Source organism: Diospyros lotus, chromosome 2 (assembly GCF_014633365.1).
Source record: "Diospyros lotus cultivar Yz01 chromosome 2, ASM1463336v1, whole genome shotgun sequence".
Lineage (NCBI taxonomy): Eukaryota > Viridiplantae > Streptophyta > Magnoliopsida > Ericales > Ebenaceae > Diospyros > Diospyros lotus.
Genome location: NC_068339.1, coordinates 7,826,930 through 7,850,532, shown reverse-complemented (window position 1 = coordinate 7,850,532; position 23,603 = coordinate 7,826,930). Strand labels below are relative to the sequence as shown.

Here is a 23,603-nt window from a genome sequence, read left to right as displayed (position 1 = left end):
ATGATCTAATCCTAACTGGTGCTAAGAAAAATGGATTGTATGTTTTGAATGGTTGTTATTTCCCTTTCAATAATATTAATTCTGCATGCATAGTCAAGTCTGATAAGGCAGAATTATGGCACCTAAGACTTGGCCATATGAGCCAAAAAGGTCTTAAGGCACTATCTAACCAAGGTTACCTTGGTTCAGTGCCAGTGGGGTCTCTCGATTTTTGTGAGCCATGTGTTCTAGGCAAGCAACACAGACTGAGTTTCCATAAGGGAACTCACCTAGTGAAGGTATGCCTAGAATATATACATGCAGACTTATGGGGGTCTTCTCAGGTCCCTACTTAAGGTGGTAATAGGTATTTTCTTTCTATTATTGATGATTTCACTAGGAAGGTTTGGGTTGTTCTTTTAAAAACTAAAGGCCAGACTCTAGAGAAGTTTAAAACTTGGAAGAACATAATTGAAAATCAAATAGATAGAAAGATTAAAACCTTAAGAACAAACAATGGTCTGGAATTCTGTAACAAAGAGTTTGATGAACTCTGCAATACCCAAGGAATACTTAGACATAGGACTGTGAGGTATACAACCCAACAAAATGGGGTAGTTGAGAGGATGAATCGAACTCTTCTTGAAAATGTTAGATGCCTCTTATTCACATCTAATATGTCAAAATTCTTTTGGGGGGAGGCTTTGTCTACTGCAGTTTATTTAGTGAATATAAGTCCTTTCACTGCCCTAAATCTAAAATGCCCTGAAGAAAAATGGACCGGTAGGAAATTAAACCTTGATTACCTTAGGGTGTTTGGTTGTGAAGCATATGCTCACAAATCAGAAGGTAAATTAGATCCTAGGTCCATTAAGTGTGTGTTTGTTGGTTACCAAGAAGGGACCAAATGTTTTAGATTATGGGAAAGACAATCTAGTGGGATAAAAATCATTATTAGCAGAGATGTCATTTTTAATGAAGCCACTTTCCCTTGCAAAACAGTTAACTCTCAAGAGACCAACATTAATAGAAGTCTAGATGATTTTATCATTCTAGGAGGATCACAAATTGAGGTGGAGCAGGCTCAAGGTTCCTTTCCAACTGCTCCAACAGAATCCAACCTAGAGGATGTTCCTATCCTAAATGAAAATCAAATATCTGATCATGATGATGATCAAGAGGAACAAGATGATGAACCTGAGATTGAGGTGGAGCATCACAGCTCAGCCCAAGATCTCAATGATTACCATCTAGCCCGCGATAGGAGTAGGAGGGTTACCAGACCCCCTACAAGGTATGCCTCTTCAGACTTAGTCTTTTGTGCCCTAGTGGTAGGTCTGGAATTAAGGAGCAGTGAGCCATCCATGTATGAGGAGGCTATTAGCTCCAAGGAAATTATAAAGTAGCAGCAGACCATGGAAGAGGAAATATCCTCACTTAAAATTAATGGTACCTGGGAGTTGGTTCCTAGACCTCAGAAACAAAAATTAATTCAATGTAAGTGGTTGTACAAATTAAAAGAAGGTATATCTCCCACTGACCCAATTAGGTATAAAGCAAGATTAGTGGCAAAGGGGTTTACTCAGAGGGAAGGTATAGATTATATTGAAATTTTCTCCCTTGTAGTTAAATTTAAAACCATACGCATGATGTTATCTGTAGTTGTTCAATTTGACCTTGAATTAGAATAATTAGATGTTAAAATAGCTTTTTTGCATGGAGAAAATTTACATAACACAACCTGCTGGATATATTGACTCAAACAAGCCTGAGCATGTCTGTTTACTGAAAAAATCTCTTTATGGCTTAAAACAATCCCCAAGACAATGGTATAAAAAGTTTGATAATTTTGTCTTAGGGATTGGTTTTGTAAGGAGTCAATATGATAATTGTTTCTATTTTATTATCTCCAAAGTCCCTACTTATCTATTATTATATGTAGATGACATTCTATTAATCAGTAAGTCTAAGTCTAAGATAAGTGAATTGAAATAGATGTTAAACACAAGCTTTGACATGAAAGACTTAGGGTCAGTAAAGAAAATTTTGGGAATGTCAATAGAAAGGGATAGAGGAAATTTCAGCTTAAAAGTTCATCAAAATGACTACTTAATGAAAGCTGTTAAAAGGTTTGGCATGCACAATTGCAAGCCAGTAAGTGTTCCATTAGTTGGACATTTTGCCTTAACTAAATCTCAATGCCCATCGTTCAACTCTGAAATCATTAAAATGGAAAATGTTCTATATGCTAATGCAATTGGAACTATCATGTATGCTATGATTAGTACTAGGCCTGATCTAGCCTATGCTATATCATCCCTCAGCAGATTCATGTCCAACCCAGGTAAACCTCATTGGGATGCTCTTAAATATTTATTAAGATATATACATGGCTCTGTTAATGTTGGATTAATTTACAAGAAAAGATTTAGTATTCTTGATCTTGTTGGGTATGTAGATTTTGACTTTGCAGGGGATAGGGACACCCGAAAGTCCACTACTGCTCTATATTTTACCTTAGGTGGAAATTGCATTAGCTGGAAGTCACAGCTGCAGCCTCTGGTTGCTCTGTCTTCCACTGAGGCTGAGTATGTAGCTGTGACTGATGCTGTGAAGGAGGCTGTTTGGCTTCAAGGTATGCTTCGGGAAATTCACCTGTTTCAAGGTAAGGCTGAGGTGTATTCAGACAGTCAAAGTGCGATTCACTTGACCAAAAATCCAGTCTACCATGAACGCACTAAGCATGTGGATGTCAGGTATCATTATGTTAGAGATTTGGTTTTAAATGGCACTATTTCTATACTAAAAGTGCCTACAGAAAATAACCCGGCAGACATGGGTACAAAGTTGCTAAATGCAACAAAATTCAAGTATTGCTTGGACTTGTTGCATGTTGGTATTGGTTGATCAGCTCAGCCAGAGCTATGAAGGTGAGGGTTGATGCATGCTGAACTTGAAAGAATCTGTGAGATTTGCCTTCTGTTTGTTGCTTCAAGGTGGAGATTACTGGATATGAAGCATCAAACGACGTCGTTTTTCTTAGCTGGTTGGAGGGCCACGTGCTGCAACCGCAGTTTGCCAATTGACAGCTGCTAGATGGCAGCACGTGGCAACCATCCGCAGCCTCTCCTGGCTCCCGGTTGATCTCTCTCTTATGCCCGATCTTATTCCCTGCTATTTTTGTTGTAATAATCAATCGTGCTTGCACGATTGAATCTCAGCCATCCTTCAATGCTTTATGAGAGTCAATCCCAGCCATTCCTTATAGCTTTTAATCTCGTCTTGGGATGTGTTTAGATCAGACGAAAATCGGGAAAAAGGTGAGAAGAAGAAAAGCGAGAGAAAAAGAGGGCTTTGTGTTTTCGGTTGTTGGCTCTCACCCTCGGGCTAGGGTTTCTTTCTAGTTTGCTCTCTGTTTCTGTTTCTGTTTCTTTTGTAAATGCTTTGTATAGAGCATGTTATATGGTTTGATTAGGTTGCATTTAATCTGTATTAAGTGATTTTAGGGCAAGTTTTGTTTATTCGAACCATTGTATGTATAGAGTGAGGGGGAGGTTTTATATGTGGGTGTAATCTCTGATTTTTTCATAGTTCAGTGAGCTTTTCTTACCAGAGCTCAATGTGGACATAGCCTCAGTTTGAGGTGAACCACGATAAATCCCTCGTGACCCGTTTTTCGGCTTTTCGTTTTGTTTCGGTGTATGTTTATTTTTGCTTCCGATTTTGTTCATCAATCTTTAGTGATTGAAATACTATGTAAAAGCCCTAAGGTTTGTTGTTTGATCGTAACAATAATGAAGTTTGATCAAAATTCATCATCGAATGAAATTCATTTCGATCATTGAACTTATATATCTCATCAGTACATGTGGCACAATCCAATAAAAAAAAAAAAGAGATTCATGGCAGCCTCGTTTAAAGCACAAGTCAGGCCTGTGACAAGAGTGGGAGCGACGGTTCAAGGCTGTGCCGCTAGGATGATGTGGCCCTAACGGGCACAACCTTCATATTTATATTTAGTTTTGCTAGGAAATATGAAAACAATTAATCATTGTAATAAATATGAAAAGAAAAATACCTATTAAATTGATTAGCAAGTAATTATTAGAATGTCGATATTATAGTTGCCATGCAAGATGGGTTTTTCTATTTTGTATCTTTAGGGTTATATCTAATAAATTTTATTAAATAATTTTTTTGTTTGTGTAATGACTTGATAATATAAGAGACGATTGGCTTATTCACATATTCATGAAATGAATTTTCAAATTATTTTTGGAAATTATCATTTATCATTAATTAGTAATTAATTGTCATTTGTCACGTTGTTGTATAGAAAACGCACACTTAAATTAAATATTTTTTTTTTATTTTTGCTTATTCATGTATATGATGGGCTTTTGTGAAGGAAAAAAGGCTAGTGCGGTGTGCCTTTGAATATATATTAATTAAGGCTTAAGGAGGCTTAATTAAGGGCACAAACAATCAAGAGAGTTTCATTATGATCTTGTAGAGTATAGATATCACTTGATATTTCAAATAAAAAAACAGTAACTAAAGTTCAGGATCAGGAAATTCCAAGTTGAAATTTCAAATTTACTGATGTTAATTACGTACTATTTATATTTAAGTTATAATGTATATTTAAATAAATTATTCAAACACATATAACAAATTATGTACAATAAATAACCATGCACATTAAAAACTATGTATGAAATGAATAATTCTACACTGCGACGCCCTTACAGACGGGCTTACCGAATGGGGTCAAAATGACCCAATTGCCCTCGCCCACCTTCGCCTCTCTCCTCTCTTCCTTCTCTTATGGTTGTTTTGTAGAGCTCTCACCTCCTTCTTCTTTGTCTTTTTTGTGCGACCGCCGACTGTCGTGGCTCGCCTCACTCGTCGCCCGTTGCTGGATGGTGAGGATGCTGGCGGCGAAGCGACGAGCGAGCTGAGGCGCGACGGTCGACGGTCGCACGAAAAAGACAGAGAGGAGGAAGGCGAGGGCTGGGCTATGTAGTGGATGGTGTTTTAGTCTTTTCAACCTTATTCTGTAAGTCTCTCTGTGAGGTTGTCTGGCCAAACTCGTATGAAATATTGAATTTATTGTAAAAATATTTTGAATCCTATAACTCTATTATTATCAGGAGCAGCCTAACTTGGAGTGAACATTTGGGGTTGTTTGATGAGCAACTTTAATAATGGAGTTGGCCAAGTGTTAATTACTACAACAAAATTAAGTTTTTAGGGAATTAACACACAAATTTATTTTTACATATTTAACTATCATATCTTGTAATCAAGTTTTAGGTGGCTCGGTTGTGTGGCTTGAGCCTTTGCCCTTTGGCGAGCAAGGGTATTTTTTGTTTTCTCTGTTTGTTAGTTGTTCTCTCTTGCATAGCAAATATACACACACATGTATTCTACCATATTTAAGGTTGCACATGTTAATACTCAAAAGGGATGAATTGAGTTTTTTTAAAAATTATTAAATTTGTGATCTTAATATGTGATTATTATAATAGGATTAATAATAATAATATCACACAATCATAAGAAATAAGAGAAATTTATAGAAGTTAGACTCTAAAGAGCTTAATTCTCTCTCTTAAAACTTAGCTTGAGACTTTTAAAACTTAATTTGAAATTCCACTAGGAATAATTAACGCTATCTTTTAAATGGAACTAGAACCAACACACAATCCATTGCTTAAGTAAGAACCAGTAGCACGTACACTACTAGCAAATACAATCTCCTCACACAAGTGAGTAAAAATAATAAATTTATAATCAATGGTTGAGAATTTCATTCTTGTTTGAACATTCTCACTACTTTGAATATTCTCACTCTTGTTTGAATGCTTTATCAAGTTTGTTCTATCTTGAACCTCTATATAAAGAAAAGATTAATATGAATTTTGAAATTTAAATATTGTTTAAGTTTTCTCAAATAACAAGGAACAAAATAAGGAAACGTGTCTAAAAATAACATACATTTAATTCAAAATAAATTTACTTTTTGCATGAGAAATCAAGATTTGAAAATTAAAATATAAGTTTTTGAGATATAAAGGATTAAAACAAGGAAACATATCTAAAAGCTATTCATCTTTAATTCAAAATAACTTTACTTTTTGCATAAAAAAAAATACATTTATCAAGATATGAAATTCAAATATAAACTTTTGAGACATAAATGATTAAAACAATGAAACATATCTAAAAATAATTTTCTTTTAATTCAAAATAAATTTATTTTTTTCATGAGTAAGAAATACATTTATCAAGATATAAAAATTCAAATATAAACTTTTAAGACATAAATGATTAAAACAAGAAAACATGTCTAAAATCAAATCATCTTTAATTTAAAATAAATTTACTTTTTGCATGAGTAAGAAATGCATTTATTAAGATATGAAAATTCAAAAATAAACTTTAGAAATATAAATGATCAAAACAAAAAAAATATGTTTAAAGACAAATCACTTTTAATTCAAAATAAATTTTTTTTTTTTATTAATAAAAAATATATTTATATTATAAAAATATTTTTATTATTATTAAAATCTTATTTGTTTATCTCTTGAGCTTAACAGTTCATAATCAATATATTATATATTTATTGGGTGAAAGCATAAATGTACCTTTATACTTTATTATAAGAGTATGCATTTCAAATTCTCAAAACCTCCTATTAAACACCTGTTAAACATCTCAAACAAATAATAAAAAGTGCAAATGGTGGAAGTGAAATTCACGCGACAGGTGTTTAGGTTTTTTTTTTTTCTTTTATTTTCTTATACTTTGTAAACTGTCCAACCTGTCGTTGTCGTTCTTGTACCAGAGACAGATTGATTGCAAGTATATATATATAGGTATATATATATATATATGAGTTTATATATCTCTACTGTATATATATATATATATAAGTATTGTTACTCCGATCGATTGCAGGTATATATATATATATATATATATAGGTATTGTTTCTTCAATTGATTGCAGATTTCTATATATATAAATGATCGATTGAAGGTTTATATATATTCAATTTCAAGTTTATATATACATATTAAACCCATTGCAACAATGAATTTGTACATACATATACACAAGTATATATAAATTCACTATTGCTATTATGCTTCACGCATTCATAAAACTTTTTTAATAAAATACAAAAATGCATTTATACCTTCACCCTATATTCATTATATAAATGCCCTATATATCATCAATTATTTTTAAAGTTGCCCTGGTCTGGTCTAGAGCTTTTTTCTCCATCCTGGGGTTTCTCAGTAAATAGGTCATAGTAGTGCTTTGACCATCGATCACCAATTAAGACTTTTTGATATCACCAATTGGTGACCCCCATCCTCTTCTCTAGCAGTTTGAAGGCTTGTTTGACTAAGCAGTTTAATCGCTTATAAGTTATTAGTTTAACTTATAAGTTATCAAACTTCTTTTATTAAGTGTTTGACATCATCAACAGCTTAAAAGCTAATGCATTAGCATTTGTAAGAAACTTAGGTGGTGTTCTCTTTATGTTTCAGTTTTGAATTTTGAATTCATTTTTAGTTTTATATTTTGAGTGTCTGTTTTGAAATTGCTGAAAACGTGTTCTTTTTGTCATTCTAAAAAATTATTTCTCAAAATTAAAAACTCGAAAACGCGTTCACTTTAAAATTTTGAAAAAAAGCATTTTATAATATTTTATTCAATAAATTTGATTATTAATTAAATTAAAACAATTTGATGTTAGTATATTATTAATAAAATATACATTTTGTACATCTATTCATTTGACACACAGAAAGACACAAAATTAAAGACACGTATTTAGTTATAATCTTCTTATGCATATAAAATTTTTGTGTATCTATTCATAATAAGTACCTTCTAATCACTTATAAAGAATTTGGGCCACGACCATCTTTCCAAATTAAAGACACAAAATTACATGAAAAAAAACCTCTACAACATTAACTCAATCACTAACAGCCAACAATCATACCAACAATCACCAAACAAACTCAATTAACCCAACAACCATTCAAGAAATCTCTAAAAGAGCTGATCACACTTTTTAAATCTGAAATCGTATTTAGAGAACAAATTCATAGATCCCAAAATTACAAACATAGATATAAATTTAAGCATCAAATTAAAAACAAAATTACAAACATAGATCCAGATTTAAGGGTTAAGCAAAATTAGAAATGACAAAATCAGAATACAAAATCAAAATTAGAAACAGAGGGTTTAACCTAAAAGAAGAGCCATAAGAGGAAGTGACAGACAGCGAGGATGGCGTAGGCGGATGGCGAGGCACGGCGGATGGCGTAGGCAAACCACGTGTGGCGGCGGCGATTGACGGCGAAGGCAAACGACGTGTGGCGAATTTGGAAGAGAGAACGACGAGGCGCGACGAATCTGGAAAGGCGAACGGCATAGGCGAACGACGTGCGGCGGCGGCCATGGAAGGCGTAGGCGAACGACGTGCGACGGCGGTGATGACGGTGGTAGGTGCTGCAATGGCCAACACGGAAGCGAGAGACTCGAATCTGAAAGAAAGAAATGAGAGCTTGGAAAAATGGAGAAAGAGAGAGTGCGAGGGAGTCCGATTTGGGCATTGCATGAAATGAGAAGGAAGGGAGATGGAGTCTGCAAGGGAGAAAGGGCCGAAGTCTGCAAGGGAGAAGGAAAAAGGGACCGTTTTTCGTGTTTTTCATTTTGCACCGTGTTTTGGCTGAAAACAACCAAAACGATTTTTTGTTGTTTTCCATTTCCTTTACAATTTTTTTTTTTGCGTTTTTGAAAATAACAAAGAGAACACGTTTTTAGTGTTTTGAAAAACTAAAAACCCAAAACGGGTTATAAACAGCAAAGAGAACAGGCCCTTAACCTCCCCAATTTTTACAAAAATGCTGGCAATAGCTTTTTGCGTTGACTGGGTGCATTACAATTTTACCCTCATACATTTTCAATATTTACACCTCTTATCCCTAGTACGAGATTACTTTTTCTCCCATCTCCCATCTTCTCTTCCACTGTTCTCATTTTCTCCCATCTTTCCTTCCCCGCATCTATGCCTTTTCCATTATTGCCATCGTCAGATCTCTCTCCATGAGCGATCGTCATCGCCAAATCTACAACTTGTCGAGTCCTCCATGTCGCCTACTACTAGCAATTTGTCGAGTCTTTCATCGTTGTTGCATCTATAACAAGCCGTCCAACGCTGTCGTTGGTTGCGGTCATCGCCATCATCGTGGTCGTCACCCCAGCTTTTTGTAATCTAATGGTAATATATTTGAAGGAGAAAAATAAAAGGTTCACATATATATATGATATAAATATATATTTTAATAATTATGTATAATTTATTAATATTTAATAATAAAATTTTATATTATTTAACATGTTTATAATTTTTGTCTTTTTATCAAGTTCTAATAACTTATTAGCTCATTTAAACCAATCACATAACTATTATTTGATAATTAAAAGTATATTTATCCAAATATGTTATCAGTTTAAACATTATTCAATTTAAAAGATTTAAGCCACTTAAAAAAGCTTAGCCAAACAGGCACTCAACGACCTGTTTGTTCATCAAACACCACACTGCAACTTCACAGCATCTTCTACCACACCCATGGTAGTCGCCTCATCATTGATGGTTGGCATTCTGTTCACCACACACCCATGGTAGTCGCCTCATCGTTGATGGTTGGCATTCTGTTCACCACCAACAACATCCCCCCCCCAAACTCCATAAACAGCAATCCTTCCTTATCAAACCTCAATCACCCCAATGTTGTTATTCTCATCATCGTACATCTCCTTCCCTCAACATCAAGGCCCATCACCAACCCCCAACCCAGAACCTACCCTCGTCTCACAATAATGACATCTCCTTCACTCTCACAGTGTAAAATTCCCTCACAATCTTAGAAATCCCCTCCCGAATCATTTTCATTTTCTTGCTCTTTTTCTTAACCCTACAAATTCACCAAAAAATAATTTTCATTCACCCTCTCCTGCTATGCTCTTTTTCTTGCTCCCTCTACACAAATCCTTAACCCTCACTATTATCCTTAGTGTCACCTTTGCAATCAAAGCTACAATCATATATGCCTAATTAATAATCTTGTCATCAAGGTCCAATCTATAAGCATTGTGCAATCCTTTCCCCCAATTTCTCAAGGCTAGACACTCAGTCAAAGCTACCATCAATTCCTCTTGGATGAATACATTAAAATGGATAAGCTCCCCTTAATGGAAAAACCTTGGGGTTCAGATGGTGGCTTGCTGGGCCTATCCCTCAAGCAGACAATCTTATTTTGGAATTTAGGCCATGGGATCTAGGGATTCAATTAAGGTGATGACAAAGACAATCTCGTGCTCGTGGTTTGCTGCTAATGCTTAGTTTAGTTTGTTTGTTTTAGATTCTCTATTTGCTAGCCATCTTTATATTTTGTTTTGTATCTCATGGTGGCAGCCTTATTGGGAATTCTGGTTTTGGCTACCTTGGAAATGACCTACATGCATTCAGCAGCCCTTCGGGGTCATCTTCCCCAACCTTCATTGGAAGGCAAAAGGTAATTCAATTAGCCCCCATGTTATACGATGATTCTGTTGCCTCGCTAGTCAATGCCAGTTCTCCCCACCAAAGCTTGCCTAGTCGCTCTAGTCTCTATTTTTTGGTGTTAGGGCATTGGATTTCCTTGATGATTGTTGTTTCAGGCTTAGCTGGCTCGATCTGTTGGGTTTTCTCTCCTCTCGATTTCTACAGTAACGTAGTTTGTTAGCAAAAAAAGTGTATATATATATATATATTATCATCCTACTAATATCCATCCACGCATAATTAACTTCTCTTTGATCATCCAAATGATCTTCTTAATTAATTCCATGTATCTACATGCATTTAGATGTGATAGGAAAAATAATTCAATGTGTGCGCCTGTGGATATGGTCGATGCATGTGTTGCTTATGGTGGGATCAACCTAATTGATTTACAACTATGCATAGGTTTAATTATGCAATGGTTCAACCAACAAATTAAATATATTAACTAAGCCTTTCACAAGGCAATGGCATGGATTCACTGATTAGATAACATCCACATATCAAATCTTTATTAATATAATATTATCGGCGTAATATCATTTATAACATAGATCTGTAAGTACTTGTGATTACAAATACCTCATAATTAATTAGCAGCTTTGCCAGTCCAAAACTAGACAGATCAACCCACAAGGGAAGCTGCTATAGTTAGTAGGAAACTCATCCATATGCAGATACAGTCTATGTATGTAAGTATGTATTTGTATATATAATATATGCTATTATGAATCTATATTAGGGTTCAGGTGTTTAAGACTAGGGTTTCGACAAGTTCTCCAACCTCAAGCTGCTGGAGCATAATCGTAACCTCCATCATCGTTGTCATCCTCGTCATCTCCATCACCGTCCATGGACGCAGCAGGGGCATAGTCTGAATCATCATCGTCGTCGTCGTCATCACCATCCCCTACCACTAGTGCTGTAGGTTTATTAGCAAAACTATAACTCAAAACAGAACTATCATGCACATCACAGTGCATTATTTTGGAGCACGGGTCAATCAATTTTGACACATGAAACATTTTCAAAGAAATTGAGGTAGCAAGCTAGCTAGAGCCTAGAGGAATTCTAACAAAGCCACTGATGAATGGGTAGGGATGAAATTAACATACACATAAAGAGGGATATATATACATGATGAATCGCAGTCCCAATCTCCTGGAATTATCAGGTGTATGTCTGCAGCGTGGAGAGGTGTGTCATATGCTTGCAAGAGTGTGGAGTCACGTGTCGCAATTTGCCAACTGGACGAATAATTGGTTGACACATAAGCAAAACTAAAGTTGCGTGGCAGAACCAGAACATTTCTGATCCTCCTGTGGACAAGCTAGCTAGCTTTTTCTTTTGTATGGTTATGGTGATATGGTGATGGAAAGGTACCAAAGATCTTTATTCTTCGGCATTAGTATTGTAAGGTGGAAAGCTTTGCAGTGTTAAGGGGTATATATACCTAAGGGTTGGGGGTCTGTACGTAATGCAATTTTAGACAAAGAGTAGAGTGTATGTTTGCATAACTACGTAAGGGTTGTGCTATTTGTACAGAAAGGGGTTTACAAAATACTTTATAGGGTGATCTATCGCGATATATCGTAATATTTTGACATGTTTGTGTAACTACGTAAGGGTTGTGCTATTTGTACAGAAAGAGACTGATAGAGTGTTTTACAGGGTGATATATCACTATTTTTGTTCACTACCTCCTCTCTCTCCCCTTCTCTAGATGCTTCAACTGGCCACCCATTGTCGTTCTTCACCTCAACCGCCTCGCCTGCTCTCGTTGTCACCTCGCCTGCTTTCGCCTTTACAACCTCATCGCCTCGCCTCTTCATCGCTGCATCCTCCAGCAACTGGCTCGCTTCTCGTTGCAGTGCCTCTTGTTGCTGCATCGAGAGACGAGCCAGTTGTTGGAGGATATAGCAGTGAGAAGGCGGTGACGAGGTTGTAGCAGTAAAAGAAGGTGAGGCAGAAAGGCAAAGAGCGATAATGAGAGGGTTAACGAAAGATGGTCGGTTGCAACGATGAGAGGAAGGGGAAAGAGAGGAGAGGTTGCTAGAGGAGGAAGAGACAAAATGGTCATTGAGAGAGAAGAGAAAGGGGCAAAATAGTTATTTAAGCCACTTGTAAACCCACCTATAAAATTCTATTTGTACAAATAACATTATCCAACTATGTAATTCACATGGAAGGGAAATTTCCAAGAAAGAAACCTGTGCGTGCGTGCAAAGAATCCTGCATCCATGGGGGTGCCTTTTCTGCAAAATTAATTATCAATTAATTCATAAACCTTCTCCATTTTACAGGTGCAATTGTGTCAAGAATGATGGTACGAGAATAATACACTTGTGAGCACAAGAGAGTTTGATTATGTATGCCTATGAAGACGTTGTTCTTTTGGATTATGAGCCTGTTTGGCTTACCCTTTTTAAGTTGAGCATTTAAGTGAGATAGTTGTTAGTATAAAAGTTATGTAATCTTTAAGTTGATAATGTGTTTAGAAAAATATGTTTTAAGCTATTAGTTAATAGTTATGTGTTTGGTTTGTAAAAGTTGATAAGTTGTTAAAACTTGACAAAAAGATTAAAATAGATATGATGCTAAATAATACAAATAAAATTTATAAAAATTTTATTTTTTATAAAAAAATTTATAAATGTTAGATAAATTATACATATTTATTAAAAAATATATTACTACAATATATATTACATATTTTATTTTTTCTTAAAAAATATTACCATGAATATATATATATATACAATATAAATACACTCACCAGTTGCAATCGATTCGGGAGGAAGAGGCGGCAGTGATGGAGGGTCGACGACGCTAGGCGGCGAATCTGGATTCAGAAGAAGGATCGGTGATGGCACGTTGCGGCGGCTCAGCTGGGTGACGGCGGCAGTGACGAATTTGAAGCAGAAGAGAGGGAACTTGAAGAAGATGACGGGAGAAGATAAAATGGTAATTTTCTTGGTCAACTTAGCAGCTTTTTTTGCCAAAGTTGGGGGGTACAAACTTCTCCAAAACTTTGTTATAACAGCTTTTCAACCATATAGCGTTTAAGCAATTATTCAAGCCAAACGTTTAACCGTCAGAAGTTACATAGCTTATACGTAGCTTGTATAGCATCAGCGATCAAACCGCTAAGCCAAACAAAATCTATATATATAATAATGGCGGGGAAGTAACCAGAAGCTTGAGTACTGGACTAGTAGTTAATTAAAGTAAAATCCTCATAGATCCATAGAGATGAATTGGGTGCTTTTTCAGCATTGGATGAGCTGACAATGATATTTTGGCCAATTTAATTTTAGCCCAAACTAAGATGGCAAATTAAGGAGAGTACATAACATTTTTTTTTAGCAAATAGAAAAAGGTGTATTGAACGTTTTTCTGATACACCTCGTGGGGTGAAAAAGACATATACGGGTCCCTTTTTCTTTTTCTTCTGCTTTTTTTTTTTCATTTATTTTATTTACTCTCCTATATGTTCTCTATCTCTCTATATATAATATCTTGTCGGGGGTCTGTAGTGTTATTATTTTATAATATTAAAGGAAAAGGACCTCAGCCCAACACTCTTTTTGGTAGGAGAGGCCCACGGGCTATGGCCCATGAGCATCTTACAAACTTTACCTTCAACAAAAGAAATTAATTTCAATTTTACATAATAATAAATTTAAACTCCAACAAAGCAAAGCATAATTTAACATTAAAATTTCCAACTTAAGAAGCAAAACAGAACGACGCCAATCTAATTAAATTCATATCTGATGATTCAAAGATTTATATAATATTGCTAAAAAAATTTAATCCAAATGAGAATAGCAAGATCTACAAAATACTGTTTTAACAAAGAAAAATTCTATTTGTCTTTTTCCTCTCTCTGCAGCCACTTCTCAATATTCCTAAAATACCCTCAAATGAAAATCCATTTTTACCCTTCATTTGACTCTTTAATACTCAATTATCTATCATCACACAACTACTTTTCCCTCACCATAGTAGCCAACTTTGTAACTCATTCTTGTTCTTTTACGTCGAAGTTGAGCCATGAATGATTATTACACTCAAATATTGATGATATGAGCAGATTTTGATGAGAAATAGAACAATTACTTAAAAGAATAATACAAATCGGTCAAATATAAACTCCTAATGAGTATACAAAATTTTTATCTCTCAAACTCTTGAGTTTCGAGTCCCCTAAACTCGAGGATTTAGGAACTTAGAGTTTCCCAAACTCCACCAGATTTTTTTTTAATTTATGTTTTATTAATTTAATTTTTTTATATTAAAATAATTATGAGAATAAAACGCTTTATACTTGAATAGTCATTCGATGCTATTCAACTCATTTAATACTCATTATGAGACATCTTAATTAAACTTTAATTTAATTAAACATCAAGTATCAAATTAAACAGTCCGCCCTGAACAAATATGCTACTTTTTGGGGCTGCCAAGGGACATTGACATGGTTGACAGTTAAAGACGTCGCAGTAATTCACCGAATTCAAAAAAATTAATGGGCTGATAACTTTTGATTGAATATTAGTATTAAATATTAAAAAATTTATTAAAACTTGCACGAGTTCGAAAAGCCCACTGGAACAAAACATTTTTCGGATCCCAAAAAGACCTACAAAAGTTGAGAGCAGTTCCCAAAGGGCGAAGGGTTTAAGCTAGCAACTGCTGAAGACGATTTTTTTTTTTTTTTAATCCATGTACAATGCGTTTGGCGAAAGGCTAGTTCCATGATTCTATCATAATATTTCAGTCCTTCAAACCACAAAATTAATGGCTATTATTTCTGCAGTTAACTCTATACGGAAGGATGGATTTAGCGCGATGTTCAAATCATACCAATCCAAGAAGGTTTATTCTAATTAAACCAGAGACATCTAAACGGATCAAATGTCACTTCTCACTAATACAGCAGACCATTTAGTTACATCAACTCAGGTAAGCATAAACTGAACCCAAATCCACATTTTTAGTTGCGGCAATCGCAGACTTTATCATCATCAACAGAGAAGGTAGGCAAAAAGAAGCTACCGGTGCTCTCTTCCGGGTTAATCTATTCCTTGGATGATTTGTTGATGAGTGACTTGTGGATGTGCGGAATCACACCTCCACCAGCTATAGTTCCTTTGATAAGGGTGTCAAGTTCTTCATCTCCTCGAATTGCAAGCTGCAAATGTCTGGGGGTGATACGTTTTACCTTGAGATCCTTGCTGGCATTGCCCGCGAGCTCCAACACCTCTGCCGTTAAGTACTCCAAGATAGCTGCAGTGTAGACGGCAGCCGTGGCTCCCACTCTCCCATGCGCCGTAGTCCTTGATTTCAGTAACCTGTGGATCCGACCAACTGGAAACTGCACATTATAAAACACAAACACAAGTCATCTACTTGAGAGAAAAAAAAGAAAAAAAAATTTACAACTAAGAACTTCCTGGTTTCAGCAAACGTAGAAGACATCATACCCCACATCAAAACCTTCTGAAATGACTTGGTCCATCAGAAATAGATAATTACAGGGTATAAGAACCCCCTAGATCCACAGTTTATGGGCAAAAAAGGGACAAATGTTCCAGGCCGAAGTAGTTGAGAAATTTGCTGAGTTGAATTCATCAATCCTCCCTTTATAATTTTTCAGTTAGTCCATATCAAAGCAAATGTATTCCTATTCGTACCTGATAAAAGTCCAACCCCCTTTAGGGGTAACCAGAAAAGTATATTCCCCCATAAATCCCAATAGTCAAGCTCTTGCTACAATGAAATTAACGCCAATATTGCCAACTCATCAACAGTGTGGAATTTTTACCAAGATAAGGCAACTAGAGTAAAATTACATTAGGAACGGTTATCTCATATTCGGGTAGGAATGCTTTTTTGTTAAATTATTGAAGTTCCTATACCACAAAATGAGAAAAATTCGAGTGGAAACAAAACTTACATTCAAAAGGTTGCAAATCTTGAACAAGGCAAGAGCTTGGGGGCCCTTCCTAAAGCCATGAAAATTGGTTAAAAAGACATTCTCATATCCTATCCTACATTGAGTAGTAGTAAGGAAAGGGTTTCCATGTTGATAAGGTCCTCCTTGCATGGGCTTGGGCTTGCTTTGATTATGGGTAGGCTTGTGCTTTGGCCCTTTTGTGGCCTTTCATAGAGGAAAGCAGACCCAAGTTTTCATTTGTAAGGCTTCCTTTAATGGTCCATATAGGCTTGGTTCTTTCATCCGAGCCCTCTTGGGGCACCCTAGGAGTCGATGCGTATTACACTAGGGATCTTACCATACCATACATGCAAACATAACAAATAAAACCAAACAAAGATAGTAAGCATAGATAGAAGACTATCTCCAATAGGCACCAAAGTAGATCTTCACTAAAAAAATGCCAAGAACACCAGACATAAAAACAGAAGTCTATAAACACTTGTTTAATTTAAACCTTGTATGACTAAAAAAGAAAGTTTCCTCACCAAGGCATAATGCCTTCACAATTAGTTCCTACTGCTATTGGTGTCATCCCTAAAGGCTTTCTTCTAGTTCCCTAATTCTTTGACAAGCTTTCATTTAGGCTTCAATAGTTGTTCAGTTCACAGATCAAAGATGCCTCGACTTGCTTCCATCGACTTTTTTTTTAGTTTTAGAAGGTTTAAATTGAACAACCAGAAATTTGTTTTCATGTATGGTGTTCTTTGTCTTTTTTCAATGGCGATGTACTCTAGTGTCCACTGGAGATAGACTCCTATCTATGCTAATATCTTCATTTGTTTTTATTTGTAATGTTTGCATGTATGGTATGGTAAAATCCCTAGTGTAATACGGATCAACCATAGGGTGCCCCAAGAGGGCTGGCTTGAATGAAAGGCCCAAGCTTACATGGACCTGTCACGGTGGACAAAGAGAATTACCTTGAATCAGTGTGATTCAAGGGCGAACAGAGATAGAGAGGGAGGGAGGAGAAGCAGAATTGCGAGATAGGGAGGAGAAGAGAGCTATGAGAGAGAGAGTAATGGAGAAAAAGTTTTAATCATTCAATATCCTCTCCCAAAAGGGTGGAAGAGTTAATATACTCACTCGGTGGGGTAGGAATCTCGCCCACTCAAGCGGTTACAACCGATTGCCTTATCCATTTCCCTAACAGATTCTCTTATCTTTTCCTCAGGCCTTACACGTGGCCTGACACCTAACCGTTTGCCAGCTGGAATGGAAATACACTAATGGAAATAAGCAATTACAATGTAGCAGAAAATTAACTATGCTAAAAGCAAAAATTTGAAAGATAGCAGCAGCAGGTCCGTGACAACTTTCCTCCCTTGAAACATTTCTTGTCCTCAAGAAACGCTAAGGAGGCTTGCAACTCGTGGGAAACGTTGTAGTAAACTCGGAAGATACTCTCAGGTGTTGTCGTAAGTACCCTCTTGCCCCCATTTCACCAAAACTTGAATGAGGGGAACCCCTTGTTTGTAAATCACTCTTCTGTCCATGATAGCCTCCGATTCCTTTTGATCATCCTTCTCCTTCCCCTTATGCAGTGCGGGCAAAGCTGAATTGACTTGTTCGGTCCCGGTGGATCTCTTAAGGAGAAACACATGAAAAACCGAGTGTATGTTAGTACCTTCCGATAGCTGAAGCTTATAGGCCACTTTGCCTATTTTGTCTGTTATGGTGAACGAGCCAAAGTACTTAGGGCTTAATTTAGTGATGGGCTTCTAGCTGATGGACTTCAAATGCTAGTACCTGAGCCGCAAGTATACTTTCTCACCCATCTCAAACTCTTGGTTACATCTCTTTCTATTCGCGAATTATTTCATCTTGTTCCTAGCAGAGGCCAACTCCTGTTTTAGTTGTTGCACCACTTCCCTCCTCTGTTGCAGGTAGTCATCAACTGATAGCTCTGTAAACGGACCTCCTATAGCTGGCAGCAACGGGGGTTTAAACCCATACAATGCTTCATAGGGAGACATCTTTAAGGCTGTGTGGTATGTGGAATTATACCACCATTGGGCCTGGAAGCCACCTATGCCAGTGCTTCGGTTGCATGATATACATACATCTCAAGTAGGTTTCTAATACTTGATTAACTCGTTCTATCTGCCCATCCATTTGTGGATGGTAGGCTGTTGACATATTGAGCCGAATTTCCATTGATCCCATAAGCTCTTGCCAAAAACGGCTTGTAAACACTTTGTCACGACCTGAGACAATGGTTTCTAGTACTCCATACTGGGACACAATCCTGTCAATGAACAGCTAGGCCACTTACTTGGCTGTGTAAGGGTGAGCTAATCCAATAAACTAAGTGAATTTGGTAAACCTATCCACCACCACCATAACACTGTCTTTTCCTTCTCACTTAGGCATTCCTTCGACAAAGTTCATGGACACGCTAGTTCATGCTCTGTTTGGTATAGGCAGAGGTTGTAAGAGACCCGGGTAGGCCACATTTTCTAGCTTGCACCTCTTGCATATATCGCACGCTAACACAAACTTCTTGACATCACTCCTCAAGTTGGGCTAATGGAATATCTGCTTAATCCTCAGGTAGGTATTTTGAATGCCAGAATGTCCACCCACTGGTGACTCATGTAGAGTTTGCAATATTTTTTGTTTGAGGTTTCCTTCATTCCCAATTACAATCCTCCCCTTGTATCTCAACAGCCCTTCTGTTAAGGTGTAGCCATCAGCCCTTCTTGGAAATATCACTGCTTCTTCTAACGTCTTCTTCACCCGCTCATCATCAGCATAACTGTTAATAACCTCTTGACACCATTCCGGCACTACCACAGTAATTGCTAAAGTGCTGCCCTCTTCTTGGTGCCTTGACAGGGCATCAGCTACCACATTTTCCTTGCCCCTAATATATTATATCGAATAATCGAGCCCCACAACTTAGCCATCCCTCTTTTCTGCAGTTGAGTGTGTAATATTTGCTGTAATAGAAATTTGAGACTCTCATGATTTGTTTTAATAATGAATCTACTGCCCTCTAGATAGTGCCTCCATTTTTACAGCGACATCAACACTGCTAAGAACTCCTTTTCGTAAATACTTAATCCCAAATGCCTTCTGCTTAGGGCCTGGCTCAGAAATGCCAGCGGTCTACCCCTCTGTAGGAGAACTACACTGATGCCTACCCCACATGCATCAGTTTCCAATGTGAAGGGTTCATTGAAATCGGGTAATCCTAGAGTGGGGATTGTTCCCATTGCTTCCTTAAGCTTTTGGAAAGCCTCCCTGGCCTCCTTTCCCCACTTGAAATTACCCTTCTTCAAAAGTTCTGTTAGTGGCCAACTCAACACCCCATAACCTTTTACAAACCTCCTGTAGTAGCCGGTTAAACCGAGGAATCCTCTTAATGCCTTCAGTGTTGTAGGTTTGGGCCAATTGAGCATAGCTTCGATCTTTCTTGGGTCTGTTTTCACCCCGTCTCCAGAGATCAAATGACCCAAATATTCCACTTGGCTTTGGCCAAAAGAACACTTAGACCTCTTGATGAACAACTGATTAGATCAGAGGACCTCTAGGGTAGTTTTCAGGTGCTTTAAATGTTGGTCAAGGAAGGGACTATACACAAGAATATCATCAAAGAAGACTAGTATAAACTTCCTCAAATATGGTTAAAAAATTTGGTTAATAAAAGACTGAAAAGTGGTTGGGGCGTTGGTGAGCCCAAAGGGCATCACCAAGAACTCGAAGTGTCCATGATGGGTCCTAAAAACAGTTTTATGGGTATCTTCAGGCTTCATCTTGATTTGATGGTAACCGGATCGAAGATCCAGCTTGGAAAAAATGGTTGCATTGTGTAGTTCATCCATAAGATCTTCTACTAGGGGTATTGGGAACTTGTCTTTTATGGTTATGGTGTTTAATTGACAATAATCCACACAGAAGCGCTAGGTCCCATCTTTCTTTTTAACTAAGAGCACTGGTGAGGCGAATGGGTTATGGCTGGGCCTTATGAAGGATTGGTTCAACATTTCCCTAACCATTTTTTCGATTTCTGATTTTTGGGTTGGCGAATATCTATAGGCCCTGATGTTTATGGGTTCGGAATTTGGCTTAAGATTGATGGAATGGTCCAGGTTGCGGGAAGGTGGTAGGGTGTTGGGTTCAGCAAATAGGTCCCCAAATTCAATAAGCAATTCATCAATAAGGTGCTAAGAGTGTACCTGGTCAATTCTTCCGTGTGGGCTGCAGGTAACTACGTTTAGTTCACCCATCACTAGCTTTTCCCATCCTTCGTCCGCAACTACCATTGAAAATAATTGAGCCAGCTTGCTCCAGTTATTCCTAAAGGCTTTATGCAACCTCTTCCCAATTATCAGCTTACATGTGCCAGTCCCTCTTCGTCCTTTTAATGTCATCCTCTTTCCTCCTTTATCAAAGGAGACTTCCATCCTGTTGAAGTCGAAACTTATGAGGCTCACCCCTTTCATCCAATCAACCCCAAGCACCATGTCACATCCTCCCAATTGCAATACTCTAAGATCAGCTTCGAACCCTTCTCCTTGCATCTCCCACTTAAACCCATATCAAGCCGAATTGCTCAGCATCTTGCCCCCATCCGCTACTATCAAACTAAGGGGTTGGGTATTAAAGAGTGGGCACTTCAGCTTTCTAGCGGTTTCCCCATCCAGGAAGCTATGGGTGCTTCCGCTATCTATTAAGACCAGCAGGCCTTTGTCCTTCACTCTCCTTTCCACCTTGATTATCTTATTGTCGGTCACTCCCTTCAGTGCATGGAATGATATCCCTCCATTATTCTCATTCCCAGACTCCTTATCTTCTTCACTTCTATTTCCTTCCTCTTCTTCCAGTGTTTCTGAGTTGCCCTCTAAAAGGAGAAGTTGGCGCTTACATTGATGCCCTGGAAAATACTTGTCTCCACACCTGAAGCACAGGCCGGGCGGTCTCCTCTGGTCATTGTGCCTAACACTTGGCTGGGGCATCGCCGGGGGCCTACTTCCAATATTGCCCCCTGCCCACTCGCGGCCTACTCCTCTCCCACCTTGGTGGGAGGGCCTTGCTATCATAGCTTTAGTTTGCTACCTCTGTTTTTTCATCAATGTCTCCACTACCATCTCTTGTAACCTGGCACTCTCCACTGCTTGTTTCATCGTCTGAGGTCGGATCATCTTAACCATTGGTCTTAAATCGTCGTTGAGACCACTTAAGAAACTAGACACAAAGTATGCTTCGGATAGGTACAGGTCTTGACTACTCATGAGAGATCGCAGCTCCTCGAATCTTTTCAAGTAGGTTTTTAACTCACCCACTTGCCTGAGTTTGTTAAATTCTTCAATAATGTCGATCATAATCTCTCACATAGCTTCTCGGTGAACTCTCCCCACGTAGGCTGACCCCTCACACTAAACCAACCTTGGTACCATGCATCCACGACATCATCAAGGTAGACAATTGCTAAGGCAACTTTCTGACCCTCCGGTATGTCATACCATTCAAACATTCTTTCGCACTTCCGCACCCACCAACGGGGGCTATCACTTTCAAAAACAAGTATCTCCATCTGGGGCATGTGGAAACCTGCTTGTTGGCAATGTCCCTGCTCATCATGTCCCTTATCCTGCATCATTCCTTCCCCCTTGTCCTGACCATTCCCCATATTAGGAGTTACAGGCCTGACGTGACCCCTATTGTGATGTAAGAAAGGTTCCGTTCTATCTTGGGGAGGGAAGTTGGGGGCCAAATTGATCGGGTTTTGACGCGTGAACATCAACATGAACTGCTGAAGCTGGTTACCCAGTTCTTCCCTCGTCTGTGCCATCTCTTCGCGCATTTGAACTAGCGTTCCGTCCAACTTTTGATCGAGCGACATGATCGCCTCGTGGTTACGAGCATTTCCCAGCTCGAGCTGGTCTACTCGTCTCTGGACCTCGGTCATGGACGAGCTGACCTGTTACAGTTGAGCCTCCATGTTTTTCATGCAGGTTCCTTCCGCCATGAGCTAGCGACAATCCTGGCCAAGAATCAAGCTCTGATACCAATTTGTCATGGTGGACAAAGAGAATTACCTTGAATCAGTGTGATTTAAGGGCGAACAGAGATAGAGAGGGAGGGAGGAGAAGCAAAATTGCGAGATAGGGAGGAGAAGAGAGCTATGAGAGAGAGAGAGTAATGGAGAAAAAATTCTAATCATTCAATATCCTCTCCCAAAAGGGAGAAGAGTTAATATACTCACTCGGTGGGGTAGTAATCTCGCCCACTCAAGCGGTTACAACCGATTGCCTTATCCATTTCCCTAGCAGATTCTCTTGTCTTTTCCTCAGGCCTTACACGTGGCCTGACACCTAACCGTTTGCTAGCTGGAATGGAAATACACTAACGAAAATAAGCAATTACAATGTAGCAGAAAATTAACTATGCTAAAAGCAAAAATTTAAAAGATAGCAGCAGTAGGTCCATGACAGGACCATCAAAGAAAGTCCTACAAATGATAACTTGGGTTTGCTTTCCTTGATGAAAGGCCAAAGAAGGGCGAAAGCACAACAAGCCTACCCATAATCAATCCCAAGTCCTTGCAAGGAGGACCAAAATGTCATGGAAGCCCTTTTCTTACTCCTCAATATAGTTGATAAGAATGTTTTTTCTAACCAACTTTCATACATTTAAGAAGGGGACCCTAAACTAGCTCGTGCCTTCTTTAGGATTTGCTCCTGTATCATGAACCTAGGGTTTAGAATGGAAATTTGAGGAAGTTAGAATAACAGACATAATAGAGAGAGAAGAATAGAGAAATCAGAGAGGGAAATTAGAGGAGGTGAGAGACATAGAACTCGAAAGGAGAGAGAGCAAAGAAGAAGAGAAGTCGAAGGAGGGAAGAGCAATCAAATATGAGAGGGACAGAACTTGGAGAGAAAATTAGAAGTCTGAATTTGATATATTTCATATAATGATTGATAGCTACTTCTCTTAGGTAAACAATTTTGTTACAAAGTAAAACAAAAA

General features: G+C 37.7%; 1 protein-coding gene across 1 annotated transcript in view; it reads right to left on the bottom strand.

Annotated features, from left to right (window-relative positions):
- Positions 1 to 15,484: 15,484 nt before the first annotated feature.
- The window catches only part of LOC127794891 (probable histone H2A variant 3), a 33,588-nt gene continuing 25,469 nt past the window's right edge, over positions 15,485 to 23,603 (bottom strand). The window contains exon 2 of the mRNA XM_052326181.1: positions 15,485 to 16,001. Coding sequence (XP_052182141.1) covers positions 15,705 to 16,001 — 297 coding nt within the window. The 3' untranslated portion in view covers positions 15,485 to 15,704. The remainder of the gene's footprint in view (positions 16,002 to 23,603) is intronic.